The sequence below is a fragment of the Neolamprologus multifasciatus genome, chromosome 3 (assembly GCF_963576455.1).
Source record: "Neolamprologus multifasciatus chromosome 3, fNeoMul1.2, whole genome shotgun sequence".
In the NCBI taxonomy this organism is placed as follows: domain Eukaryota; kingdom Metazoa; phylum Chordata; class Actinopteri; order Cichliformes; family Cichlidae; genus Neolamprologus; species Neolamprologus multifasciatus.
Window position 1 is genome coordinate 16,973,892 of NC_140441.1, and position 14,960 is coordinate 16,988,851.

General features: G+C 41.2%; 1 protein-coding gene across 12 annotated transcripts in view; it reads left to right on the forward strand.

Annotated features, from left to right (window-relative positions):
* Window positions 1-14,960, forward strand: part of LOC146521807 (adhesion G protein-coupled receptor L3) — a 281,489-nt gene that overhangs the window by 92,525 nt on the left and 174,004 nt on the right. For all 12 annotated transcript variants that reach the window (XM_085144243.1, XM_085144224.1, XM_085144236.1 and 9 more), the window contains exon 4: window positions 6,378-6,591. In XM_085144243.1, the coding sequence (XP_085000369.1) occupies window positions 6,378-6,591 (214 nt within the window). The remainder of the gene's footprint in view (window positions 1-6,377; window positions 6,592-14,960) is intronic.

Below are 14,960 nucleotides of genomic sequence, written 5' to 3' on the forward strand. Positions count from 1 at the left end.
CTCATGGATTTATCATTACGGAGGTGTTATCCGTCATCCCGGCTGCAGGTTTCGATAAAACGCCTTATTGAGTCCATTTTTTTGGGGTTGTTGTTGTTTTTCAAGTTTCAAAAACTTTTTTCTTTGTCCCGGAAGTTGTGCGACCGCCTCGATCGCTTCCGAGCCTCGCATTTTTCACGCTCAGCAGAAAAACGATGTTTTATTGATGCCGTTCTCTTAAGCGCTCCATCTGCGGAGTTCTTTGACAGTTCAGTTCCTGGATAATTTTGCACTCCCCCATAAAAAAAGCCTTTGAGATTTCTCCTGCCTTGGGCCATATGTAAACGTAATTTATTTGGGAGAACAATTTGCCTGAACTGTTTCTCACTTCAAGATAAATAATCCCTCATGCATTATTGAAGAACCTATCCTTTTTTTCCCCTTTTCTCCCAAGCAATTCACTGAAAAGCAGTCTTGTATGTGTGTGCGCGACTTATTCCACCCCCCCAACCACTTCAACTTCATGCCCACCAGAAAATGTCATTTTTTGCAAACTAAGAAGTCGGTGTGACAGGCTCCCATTGGTCTAATCAAATAACAGGATCCAGATTCATGTGCTAATTAATCACTAGCTCTGGGGGCCGGACCCATCCAGTGATTCTCGGTGGAAAACGAGACATTTGATCTGTTGAATCAGCTCCCTCGCCATCTCCTCCCCTCTCCTCCATCTATCTTACATTAATTCAATGAAGTCAAGACTTCATTTGAATGCAAACTCCCCCCCGCCCAGTTTAAATTGTCTGCTGCTGAAAGCGAGCCTCTTTTTAAGAATAAAATGTTAAACTCTTACATATTCATAGCCTAAACATCTTTTTCTCCCTTTTTAAAAAAAACAACAAACTAGGAACATATTTGGCTCTCTGCCAGATTCTGCCTAATTGTAGAGCACATGTTTATTGGGAAATTATCTCCCGCGCATGAGCTTGCACTCTTCAGCTGAAGCCTGCGAAATGGTCTAAAACTCTCTTGTTAGGAGCCGCACATGTCCCCGACATCTGTTTTTCCAATTGATGGTGGCTCATTTGGTGGGGTTAGGGGGGGTTCATTGTAAATGCGTGTGGTGGTCGACCTTAATTGCGCCTCCCTGACATGTTTTCTTGGGAGATGAAATGGAAAACAAGCCCTCGAAGGACCCCTGTTTTGTTACGAGTGCTGACTTTTAAATGTCATCGTTCTCTGTCTGCTCTTCAGTGCCTCGCGGTTCGGGTGGGAAGGCGATGGGGTCTGGGCTCAGTGTCAGTGACCCGAGAATGAGCTTTTTAACAGCGAGATTTCGTAGCTTGCTGTCTCACTATTTGCCACTTGCAAACCCACAATCAGGAGACCGAAGCCCCCACCCTCGGAGTGATTTTTAAAAGCTCTGCGGGGGTGCGACATTTTCCAAATGACCATTTTTCTGTCTGACCTTTCTGTTGACCTTTTTGGCGAGTAATTGCAATTTTTGAAATATTCATTTGTGAGTTATGTCATTTGCAAGCATCGTGATTAAAAACACTGCTCGCATGAAGGCGGTGGAAGTATCCAGCCCTTTACGCTTTGCTTACCCCAAATCACTTCTTTCATATATATATATATATATGTATGTGTTCAGCAGAGCTCTTGTCAAAGGAATTATCCAGGGAGAATCTGCAGTGGAGAAAAGAGATCCACACTGCATATAAATACACCTCTATTAGTTGAAGAGAGGGAAAGCGAGATGAAGTGAATAGAACATGGGAGCTTAGGGTAGAGGATGGACTTTCAATAAGACTATTTCGATTTTCAATAGATCTGACAATGATGTCTGTAGGTAGACGGGGATGCGTGCAAGCAGGGCAAGATGACGGCTCTGGCACCTGAGGAATATGAGCCCTATCAATCACCGCCTCCGGGCACAAATGTAATTACACTACAGTTGTTGACTAGCTGGGTAATCTGAGACATCACTGGCCTGCTTTTACTCGCCTGCATTAGGGGATTGCTGGTGCCCATTTACGGCATCGTGTTCGCCGCTCTCTGATGTTTTTTTAATGTTTCTTTCGGGGGGATGCTGGCATCAACTGAGCCCTTGGCTTAGCGTTGCGATGAGGTTTGAGAGAATGACTCTAAGATTTCATAGCAAATCAATGAGATCGTATTTATCGAGATTAATGCAGACTATTCAATCGGGCCTCTTTTTTTTTTAACTGAGGCAGCTCTCAAAGTAAGCATGCACACTTAAAAGCAGGAGGATAAATAAACAATTAATTCTTTTCAATCAAAGTCAATTACACTTTCGACATTTAGCTAAGTGCACCTGCCGTATTCATCCCGTGTTATCCCCCTTGCTCTGCTGTTGTCACTTTCAAAGAAGTTTGGTGTGATCCACAGCGGTGCTTTTCAGGGGGTGGAATAAATATTCCCATTAAGAGGGAGATAATTGATGGCTTTCATCGCCACTGAATATAACAATTCCAATCTGTGATATTTCAATGGCAAGAGTGCTTTACTGTGTTGGGGCTTGAATGATTTATGAGACAAAATGAAATGACACAATAATGAGGGACTTTGTTGTTTCACCTCGCCGTGTGTCTTTGTGTTTTCTCTGTTTAGCTCCAGGGAAAGATAAAAAGTGGTACTTGGATGACTTTTTAAACTGCTAATGGTAGAGATTGTGTCCTCTTACATAAATACGGCATAATTATCTATTATGGAACATACACAGTAGTGTGCAAAAGTCTCAAGCCAACCCTCATTTCTTTATATTCCACTGGGAAAATGGGAAATAGATGCAGCAATTTATTGGAAAGAACAGAGTTTGGACAGTTCTAACAAGCTTGAAAGTCGATATTTGGGTTCACCAACTTTAGTCTTTAAGACAGCCTGAACTCTCTTAGGCAAGATATCTTGTAAGTTCTTCAAGAAGTCTTCGGGAGTAGTTCTCCGTGCTTCTTTAAGGACATTCAAAGCTCTTCTTTGGATGTTGGTTGCCTTTTTGTTCGGTTCTCTATCAAGACGATCGCAGACTGCTTCAATAACATTGAGGTCTGGGGAGGCTCGTCTATGACTGATAGCATTCATTGTGTGTTTTTCTACCGAGGCATGCTTTTACTGCAATGGCAGTGTGGTTGTGATCATCCTCATGCTGGAAAATACAGCCTATCAGATGCTTTCCAGATGGGATTACATGTTGGATCAAAATGTGACTGTACTTTTCATAAGCATAGACCGCTGTATATGTTGATGATGACTCGAACCAAAAATAATAAATATCTGTCGCCACCGATTTTCAGATGCAGCTCTCAGGTCCTCTATCAGGTCTTTTCTGGATTTTTTTCCTATTGCTTATGCATGTCCAAAGACATGCAGCTTGTGGGGATAGGTTAATTGGATAATCCAAATTGTCACTAGGTGTGAATGTGCGAATGAATGTGAGTGCGAATGGTTGTCTGTCCCTGTGTGTTAGCCCTGCGACAGACTGGCGACCTGTCCAGGGTGTACCCTGCCTCTCGCCCTATGACAGCTGGGATAGGCTCCAGCGCCCCCCGCGACCCTGAAAAGGATAAGCAGAAGCAAATGGATGGATGGATGCTTAAGGACATTTCTAGTCCAGTTTCTTCTATTTTTTTAAGGACACTGCAATCCATGCTTAGATATTCCAAGTTTTCAGTTAATAGCTCTTTAAAAATCACCTTGTTGGTTCAAAAAGGAATTTTATTCCTGTGAAACTGTGTTATCTTTGGCATTTTTCACAGACTCAACTGAATAAATTAGAACAAATGTGTTTTTGCAACAAGCTGATAGCAACAAAGTGCCTAAAGATACAATTTAAAATTCTTTGCTAAATTGTCGGTTGTGTGTAGACACAACACTGGTTCCTGCCTTGAGTTAGATGTGTTTTTATGCTTGAGTGATTCATAGGTCAAGATCTGGGGTGATAATGAATGAAAAAGAACTTTGAAAGAACTTCGGGAAACCTGGGGAACTATTGTTTAAGACTACTTTTAAATAAATCTGGCTCTGTGGAAGCAAATTAAAGAAATGAGGGGTGGCCCAAGACTTTTGCACAGTACTGTATCTGCACAATGTGGATTCCATGAAAGTTCACTGTGAAAATACAGTAAATTAAGTAAATCTACTAATTTACTGTAATGCACAGAAATACAATTATATCCACAAAAATCTGGCAGGGTTCTGTATTAAGCTGTTTGATTTAGGTGATAAAGAAAGGCATTTACTCAAAGTTATTCCACTGGCTAAAAAACACCTACCACTACATTACTTTTAAAAATGTCTTTTATTTTTAAAGTGTTCAGTGTTCATTTCATATATTTGCATTCGATGGCACGATACCATAGGGAAGACGCGAGAACAAAGAGTTCTGCAACAGATGGTATGGCCCCCACAGAGCCTTGATCTCAACATCAACCAATCCGTCTGAGATTACATGAAGTGTCAGCTCGACATTGTTGCGCCTAGCTGTTTTAAGATATGTAATTAAACATGATAAGCCGGTCTGACTTCAATAAAGCGGCAGTACTGGGAAGAGCTGGTAAAGAAAGAAACGAGCCGTGCGCGGCAGCACAGCACTGGACAAACTTGAATGTAACTTCCGTCAGAAAACCATCATTGTTAGTGCTTTGCTTTGTTTCTTGTGTGAATCACAACCAAACAATGAGATGGCTGCAAGGGTGAGGAAAAACGAGAGAGCGGTGGATGAAAATTGTACACTTCACACATCTCAGACGCAGCTGTTTATTACTTAAGCATTTGCCGCTTCACACCCAAGGTGATGGATGCCGTAAATATATATTTAAAACTGAATGTGTGACAAAAGGTTCAGTTATCTTGGTTTGTATGCTATCACCTATTCCACGATTTTTATTAGCAAATAACACTGTTTCCTGCTTTACAGACAGGTACGCTCTGTGATCGTGGATTTAAATAACTGTGACTGATGCGGATCGTTTCATTAATTGTCTTTTTTCAGGAGTTTTCAATTGCGTGACCTTAAAAGTAAGAATTTTTCCCATTTGAGCTTTTTAAATGGAGACTTCTTGTATCTGCAGCAGTTGCACTCGACTTGCTGATGGCGTATTTATGATATGATTGAAGGCTGCAGAGGAATGATTAAAAGGACCTTGTGGTGAGATTATTGTCGCTGTTGTTGTTTCCAAGGTCAAAATGAGCTCGTGGTAAATGGACTGCACTCACATAGCGCTCTTCTCCATTCAAATTCATACATAGCTCTTTATTGGATACATACTGTCACAAACACACACGAGTGACACATTGGGGCCACGTTTGGAGTTTTAGAGATACATGCGGTATCGCCCACTCTCATTTTCACATGTGGATTCGCTCTGTGTGCCTCTTTTTCTCCATCTGTCCTCCCTGATGAATGTCTGTGTTCCATGTCATCCAGCATTGGCTTTTTCAGTTCAGACACTCGTCTGAAAGGATGTTTATAGAAATCCGTAACTGCCACAGTCCTCCTGCAGTCACTCAGGCCAATGTTTACGCTTCTCGCTCATTTTTTATTCTCGCTGTAAACACAGAACTTCTCCAGACTGCTCTGCACATGCCGTGTTCGTGCGCGACTGTGAGTCTCCGCAGATGTGCGTGCGTGCTCGCGCCCGTGTCAGAGGAAAGGGAAAAAATGGCAACCTTTGGACAGCCGCCTCTCAGCCTCACTGGGGTCTCCCGGCCATTTTGGCTCTGCAGTAAACAGCGGATTTTTGCCAATTTGACTCCCATTTTTGGCTTGAGGCACAGGGCCACCTTTTGACCTCCTGCCTCTCGCCTTTGTGTTGTCTAACTGAAAGGCATTGTTTCACCTTAAAAAACAAAGAATCTGGCACTTCTTATGATTTATAGATTTTAGTCTAGAGGGAAATTTCAACAATTTACTTGGGCCACACTCTACTGTGGATCCTTTGCCTTTGTGTTTCTGCCTGTCTCTAATTTCTCAGTTGAGTGCCCATGTAATGAATGTTTATTTTCTCACAGCCAAAAGCAAACACCGTGTCCATTTCCTTATGTTTGATCTGTGTAGTATCTCCTACTCTCTCTTTCGACAGCTCCTGGCCTCTCCGGGGCCCCTGTGTTAGCGCTCATCCTCCCACTCCAAACAAGCAGCGTCCTAACCACCCACACTCTCTAGAAAAGGGTGGCTAACCTCTTCACCTATGCCTCTGTGTCAGACCTTTTGATTGTATTTTCCTGCAGTAGTATACACTTTTTTAAAAATGCAGGTCTGAGCTAACCACAACTGCAGGATGAAGTTGCTTTAACACTTATTTGTAGAAATATTTTCATCGGTAAGAAGAAAACGGAAATTCTCACACACTGATTTATTTATTTATTTTGGATTCTTTCAGCCTTCAGTCGAGCACCCATCCCCATGGCGGTGGTGAGGAGGGAGCTGTCGTGCGAGAGCTACCCCATTGAGCTACGGTGCCCGGGCACTGACGTCATCCTGATCGAGAGTGCCAACTACGGCCGCACTGACGATAAGATCTGCGACGCAGACCCAGCACAGATGGAGAACACACGGTGTTACCTTCCAGATGCATACAAGATCATGTCTCAAAGGTACGGACATAAATTTGTCTGAATTGTAGTAAATATTCTTAATCGGCTATGTAATTAATATTTAATAGTTCAAGCTGAATTAAAGCAATCAGCTTTGCTAAGAAACTTAATTTCACACTGAGGACTTAACCAGGTTAAAAAGTGATGAAAAAAACTGAGTACTTCCCCGTAGACACCTGTGTTAAAGGTTCCTGCTGTACAAACGAACATGTTTACAGTTTAGGATGAAAATGGTTGTAGCTAATTTTCCCTTTCATAGCTTCATTTTATTTTCTATGAGGCTTAAAATGTATATGATTAAGGGCTGACAGGTAAATGCAAACACAGGTGGCTATAGATGGTTCTTCCTGTTAGTTTTTATGTAAGTAACTGGACTACATTTCTTCATGGGTGTTGGTTCTGTTTGGATAACCAACCATTTTAAATGCTGTTATGTGACAAATAAAGTGGGAAGTCTGAGAAGTCACATTTGCTGAGTGAAAATCTAACATCTTATTTGTATGTTTCTTAACACTAATTAGATCCTATTAGTGTCTATGTAATTAATCTATAGAGTGTATGGATGCAGTTTGCTAGCCAAGCTAACTGTTAGTGTTAGCTAAGTGGTAGTGTTAGCTTAGCTAGCAGGCTAACTCTACTTAGCTTTTTTCATCTAAAAGTGGTCACATCTGTCCACAGAAACTTTTATAGCAATGGTCATAAATCTAACGCTGAGTATTCATAATGCTAGAAGACAAAATCATAGATAATTTGGAGGCTACATCTATATTTTATATACAGTCTATGGAAGCTACAGCTACATGTAGCTACAGCTACATGGGAGCTGATATAAATAACCTAAAACCGCTTTCCCACTGGAAGCTTATTAGCCTACTTTGCTAGCTTTCACTTCATTGTGGGTTACAAACTTAACTGTGCAGTGTGTTCTCCAAAGTCTACTAAACAGGAAGTAGTCAAAACTGTACATACTTAGCTTTACAACGAAATTACAAGATCCAAAAACCCTCCTACACCGTTTCCAAGAATTGTGGTGGAAAAGGGTCATAATGACGATTGAAAAATATGCATAATAGATGCAGTATAGTTTTGTTTTTTTCTATCCTTGGATGAAAAAGAGAATTTAAAACACATTCCCAGTCTATTTTCTTTCTTTTATCCAGCATCGCTAAAAGAAATCCAGAGCCACAATGCAAGGTCTTTTTATATGCACTCATTTTAAAGTTGCATTGTTGACCACAGCAGATGATGATAATAATAATAATGATAGGTTGTTTGGGCTCCCATTCAGAAGACAAGCTTGAAACTATTTGCATGCATGAATATGTACGTGTTCACACACAGGCATGCTCAGAGGAAACAAATTGCTTTTTGCTGTTAAATAATTGCCATATCTTGAAAACATAATCAACCAGTCTTGTGTTAATGAGAAATACTTTAATTCACACCTGAGGATTGCTGATATTTAATAAAAAATTAAAAATGTCTTCTTTTTGAAACATGTTTTCTTAAAAGAGTAGCTTTTTTAATATATTTTACTTACTCCCAAGAATATGTACACACTTTGTTTCAATACTATTTGGGTCTGGTGTGGGACCAGCCCTTGAGATTTGTTAAAAGTAGAAACAAAGCTCCAAGTTAACAAAGCCACAAAATAAATGCAGAGCAGATTATTAAGGTAGTGTATAGTGCATGCACTTTTCTCTGTTATGGATTAATTTGACTGAGAAAACCAGTGAGCCACAAGCAGCATTAACCACAAACCTCACCATACCTGGCTGCTAATCTGTGCCAGCCATAAATTTAAACTGACACAAATCAATGATCATTACAAATAATATGAACAGGTTATTTGTTAAAGCCGAAGAAACATGTGTGATGAGTTTCACTGCCAGAAGTGAGCTTTGTTTTCAGAGTTATGAGCCTGTGGTGCAGAAACCGGGACATGGAGGCCTATTTGTCAGGCCAGAGAGCGAGGATGCTCTTACTGTACTTCGGTTTTTTGCGTGTAATAGATTGCTAACATTAAGGCAATATATAAACAAGTTTTCAGTGTTTGAAGCAAGTTGTGTGAAAGCAGTGAACGGGGAGCTTAGGGAGAGTGCGGAGTGAATATACATATAGTCAGTCTTTGGTGTGTTGTTGACTTACTGCAGCACTTAAGAGCAGAATAAAAACTCCTATCTTCTATCATTCTAAGCATGGTTTCCCTTGCCTTTGAGGTCAAAACACCCTTGAGCACTCAGAAGCGATGGACTTTATCTAAATTGCTGCTCTGCATTGACTTTGTCTGCCTCATTTTATTTCCAAAGCTGAATGTATGTTCACCTCTACTTATTTCCAGAGCTTTAGTTCCAGATTGGTCACGGCCCCTTGAGAATACTAATGGACTTTTGGGCTTTATCAAACTGTTGCTCTTTGCTTTTTAGTTTGGTAACCCAGAGTTCAGATAATCAGCTGTGTGAAAAGCAGCCGATGCTAAAACGAGGTAGTTTGAAACATGTTGTCAGATAATTGATGCACCCTGTAGCTCCTTTGTTCTCCGAGCCGCCCACTCAGACGAAAATCCCTGCAGGAATGAATCTATGGGTCCTGCAACTGTCAAGAACACAAAACTAGCATAAAGTAGCAGTGACAAGTGTGTCTTTTTAGCGTCTCATTTCTACCGGGGGTGTCTCAATGATGCTTAAAGGGAACTACAACCTGATTCAGAGCCAGGGCACTTTGTCTTGGGAGAGGAAGCTGCTGAGTGGATGAAAGGTGTGGGTAGCATGAATTGGAACTGGGAGGGAGGGTGGCAAAGAAGGGACGTGGTCATGGCTTTAGTGACACAGCTAAGCATTAGCATGCGGGGGTTAGCACAACAAATGAACGGCCACCTCCGACTATTTCATTGTCGAGCTGTCACAGGCGTTGCTAGGCACCTGCGGCTAAGCTCATTGGGGTTAAAAAGGAAAATGAGCCTGAAACAGAAACAAGCAGTTAGAACAGACAAAGATAAGACCAAAGCCAGGACAGGGAGATTATGGAGATTCATGTCTTTTTATTTTTTAGTTGACTAACTAAAAGACGTTCCTTCTTCACCTCATACTTTCCTGTCTCTGTCCATAGCCTAATCACTGGAAACAATCCAAACAAGGTAATAGTCTGATTAGAGCATTTACATGGTTTCCAGTAACCTGATTTCCCCCTGATTGTGGCTTTCATGAGGTATTTGATTACCGAGCTAATTTGTTAGGCTACAAAAACACACATAATAGAGAACTTGGCTGGATTAAAAATATATTATTTCTAAAGAACCACGAATGAAACATTTGTGTTGAACGGCACTTCTTTTAACGTAATAACTGACTAGTAGGGCTGAAAGTGTCTTACTCTAATCGTAGTGTACGTCTGTTCGCCAACTCCTCCTAGATAAATTAATCAATCTGAATAAAATTTACAACATACACATCTGTATAACTTTTGGGAATAATTTTTAAAACACTCAAGTCCTTAAATGATATATATTGTGTTTGGCAGCTGATGTCAAACAGCTACATAACGTGTACGTTACGGATATGCTTATACGGATATTTCGTGTACGTTACACGTACGTTGTTGTTTCTGGATTCATTTTTATAAACGATTAAATATGTCATGCATGTCTTTTAAATATATGTTTGGCAAACAATGACACTATTAGTGCCTGTGGCTGGTTATTGGCTTATTGTCTTATACCATGAATATGTAGCTTGCAAAGAAAAAGAAGACGAAATATAAGCATCAAAAAGAATAACATAATAAAATAACATACACGAGTGTTATAAAAACACATACACTGTGTTATAATACACGAGCGAAGCAAACATATGCAACAGGCCTGTCAAAAACAGCTCTACAGTCAGTAAAATAGGTTATTGGTTAAACTCCAACAGATAAACTACAAATATCTGACTTCCTGCGTAACCTTTCTGCCAATTATTCAAAACCCCACAGATACGTTCTCATTCTGAAGTATGGCAGACACTGTTTAGACTTCAGCCAGAGTGATGCAATCTATAAGGCATCTTGCAAATATGGACAGTATTTAATATAAATGGTATTCCCTAAAGCTGCAGTTGTGGTCCTCAAGAACAGCGGGGATCAACACTCACAGCTTGGTGCTGACACGACCAACTGTGAAGCTTACTCTGACTCACTTAGAGCTGACTTGAGTTTGTTCTGTGTAGAAATGACCACCATCTGTCAGTAAATCAAAGTCTTTGTTCCATTTTTAGAGTATATAACACTTCCTCAAATGCTTTGAGCAAATGGTGAAAGGATACATATTAGCTTTTTCTTTTTTTATCATGTATATACTGTTAAAGTCCGGGACACTCATAGGAAACATGGCCAAAGTTGCAAATAATAAGAACAATGTCAAGAACCTGTGAAGCAAAAACTTCTCTAAATTATTTGTCTTAGATAGTTTTCCCTACTTTTGCAACTAAAATGTCAAAGGGAGGCGATACCCATGAAATGGTCATCACAAACACAGCATTCCCTCCTATTTGTTTTTCAAACCTTCTGTTTAAAAAATGGGAATGGGCTTTAATAAAAGGTGAAAGAGTAGTAGAGTCCAAGAATAAAAATATAGACCTAGAAACGAGCACAGGGACACTTCCTAAAAAAAATAAGTCACTGTACAGCACTGTGCAAAAGTCTAAATTCTTTATACTTTGATTTCGAGACTTGAGCAATAGTTCTGCAGGCCTTTCAAAGTTTCCCTTTGAACATTAGCTCATTTCAGTGCAGTCCTTTTAACTGCAATGGTCTCAGAGGAACGGTGGCTGTCAAGAAGCTTAAGGAAGGCAAGGAAGGGAAACGGTGGGGGGAGGGAAAAGCTGAGGTATGCCAAATTACTGAAAATCAATGGCAACAGGTCTTATAGACTGCAGAATTCATTGGACATTTTTTGGAAAGTTGTGCATTTTGGAATAATGTCAAAATTAAAATTGAGTTATGAACGCAGAAAAATACTGTCAGATTTTTGATGTTTCATCTGGAGTGTGACTGATCGGCAGTGGCTTGGTTTTCCAGTATGACGACGATGCCAAACACACTGCCATTGCAGTAAAAGCATACCTGGATAGAAAAACATACAGTCAATGGAAAGATACTAGAGAAACTAGGTGATCAAAGTTTATTTTCTTTCCTGAAGTTTGATTAAATTTCCTGCATGCATAAAATGCTGATGTATGATAGTTTTATGTTGCGGCTGTTAAAACTGCGGACTGTTGAAACAAGTGTAGGCGGCTGACTAAGGGGAAAAAACGTTGACTAACCTAATATCTCAATTTAACTTGAAGAAGTGGTTTTAGTAACACAGTCACCTTAATCTGGTTAAAAACTAATTGGCATACTTGTGAATGGTCTCATGCTATTTTCCTCTTGTGGTACTCGCCACTCTTTTTATCCCACTATGGCCTGTGTACCACCTGCCTCTCCTGCTGGCACCAGTTAAGTCGTGGTGACCGGCGAGCCCTGTTGTTAGCATTCACGTAGCGTCTGAAGATGAGCCACGCCGCTGCAGGCTTAGTCTGTGTGCCAGGCTTGCGTCCATCGCTGGTAAAAGTGCAGCCATGTCGCTGGCTCGCTTGCGCTGTCAACACACATTTAGCCAGCTCAGCCCTCCTCCACCCGCCTCACCAACCACTAAGAAGAGCCCCATTGTTATTCAGCTATCAAACCCAAACTCTACCTGTTTCAGTTTAGCCCACTTATAAAGCCATATAAAAGAGCTACTTTGGTAAGGTGTTTGGTTCCATTACGGTCTTTTAAGCGAGAGCTAATAGCACTCTGTATGTGAGTGATAGCGCGTCACTGAGCTCGCGAGCGCTGTAATGCATCTTGAAATGAAGGTTGTCTCGCACCATCCTGTGACAGGGTGAAATGAATGGGTCTCTTTCATTAGCTATTCCCCCCCTTTTGTGCTTTGAACACTGCGGATGTGCAGAATCCATAGCCCCTGGATAAACATGTCACTTATAGGGGGTGCTGTGCTGAAAGCTAGATGGAGGCTAATGATACTGTAATTGAAACATGGTACCGAGCTTTAATTTAGCACAATTTGACACCATTTGCATAGTGTGTGCACACACGCCGCAGCCTGTGATTTTTTTGCAATCATCGCCATTCCCCCGTGGGACACTTTCACAGGCGATTCTCTGCAGCTGAGGTATCTGTTGAATCTGCCCTCTTTCAAACACGTGTATACATCTAGTGCCACTTCCCTGTGTGAAATCGCTGGAGAGGCTGGCCACTTGTGCTATCAAACAAGACTGACCCTTTTCTCATCAGAGGCCCAGTGTCTCTGTCTTTCTGTCTCTCTCTCCACCCTTTTTTTTGTGTGTTCCCCTTTTCTTTTCCCGAAGGCGGTGTGGCCTTCACGGCAAGTAATTACAGGCTATATCAAAGCTATATATCACCTTATATCTCAGTAGACCTCAGCAGCCACCTTAAGGGACAGCTGATAGCATTGTGGCAGGCTTGTGTATGACCCCTGAAGGAGAAAAGCAGGTCAGGATGGAGCAACTCCCTCCCTTTCAACACATACACATCTAAACACCTACATGTTCTGATCTGTTTTTGGTCTTTTTTCTTCCATATGCACTTTATTTCTTTTCTGTAGCCTCCCTGGGATCCTTCGCACCACTGCGCCGTCACACTTGTCATTTTACAGAACAAAAAAACGGAAGAACAAAATGTATTTTTTGACATGGAGCGTGTTGTGTTTTGGTGCAGATGACACTAACGATGAAGGTTAATAGATGTCAGAGCGTGATAAGTCCCGCGAGGAACAGCAAAACTAAATTAACACAACCTGTGATTTCACCCCGCCGGCCGCATGACAGCTGACATTTGACAAACTTCATGTTAATGACGTGCACGAGGAAAACAAACAATCCCAGCGCACTTGAATGGGAATGCGTGAGACAAATGACGGATGGAACCTCGTGCTGACCGAGGGACAAGTGTGATTAAGGGATAAGGAGTGCAAAGCAGATGGGAGGATCCTCTCGCCTTTGACGATGATCTTCCCCATACGTAGCAGTTCTCATTATCCTTCTCCTTTGACCTTATTTCAACGTTGGAGGATTTGATGAGATATTTGTTTGAGAAGGAGAGTGGGATTAACTGAAGAATCGGCTTCCGGAGGATATTAGGGATGTATGATTTATTGGAAGAAAACACGTAGTCTTTGGCAAATGGGCCGTGCGTGGGACTCAAAGTGCAGACGCTCAGAAGAAACATGCTGACGCCTTTTTTCCTTCATAAGGCTTTAAAGTAACAGTTCCTGTTAACTGATTTAGCTTAACGTCAGATTAAAGAACCAGTATTCTTCACTGACCAAATGAGGATTAGTTATTCAGGCTAACTGGTTGTGATATTTACAAAACACAGACCTAGCACCTGTAATACTAATAACTTAAAAAACAAGCACATCTGTGCTGATATCCTCTCAGCAAAGAGGGTGGAGACTGCAGTATCTGCCTCACAACCCTCATCACAGCTGTTTGTCAAAAAGGAAATAATTAGAAACCGAGTGTTGTGCAGAAGTATTGAGCCAGCCCTCAGGAGCTGGGCTTGTTGTAATTTTTTTAACTGGTCTAAGAGTTGTCCAGGCTTTCTGAAGATCTTTCAACGTTTTTCTTTGAACATTGGCTGCTATTAACTTGAAAACTTGGCTTGTCCATGGTGTGGAGTCTCTTGCTGAAGATTGCTGAAAAAACTGAAGAGACATACGTGTAGCAGATGAACAGTGGAAATAATGTCTTTACGAAATAGGGAAAAAAACAATCCAGCAAAGAGCTAACACAGGGCCTGCGAAATGCATCTGGCCTTTCAGTTGATCCATCTAGTGTTCGTCGAAGCCTCAACAGAAATGGTCTCGGTGAAAAGGGTGGCTGTCAACAAGCCAAATACCTGAAGTATGCCAATTTACACAAAGACTGGACTTTAAATTAGTGGCAACCAGTCTTATGGGGCAATTGAGGTCAGGAGAGAGGTAAGAAAAGTGAGTGACTACAGTCATTTGAAAAACATGGGTGAAGCTGCGTCATGGTTTGGGGTTGGATTTCAGCCAGTGGGACTGGGGATCCTTTTTAAAACTGATGGCATTATGAACACAGAAAAGTACCATCTGATTTTGAGCCACAGTCCAATACAATCTGGGAGGTGTGTGATTGGCTGTGGCTTTATTTTTCAGTATGCCAATGATCCTAAACACACTGCCAATGCAGTAAAAGTATACCTGGATAGAAAAACATACAATGAAATACTCGCCAGAGCCTGAACCTCAACATTACTGAAGCAGTGTGGGATCATCGCGATAGAGAACAGAACAAAGG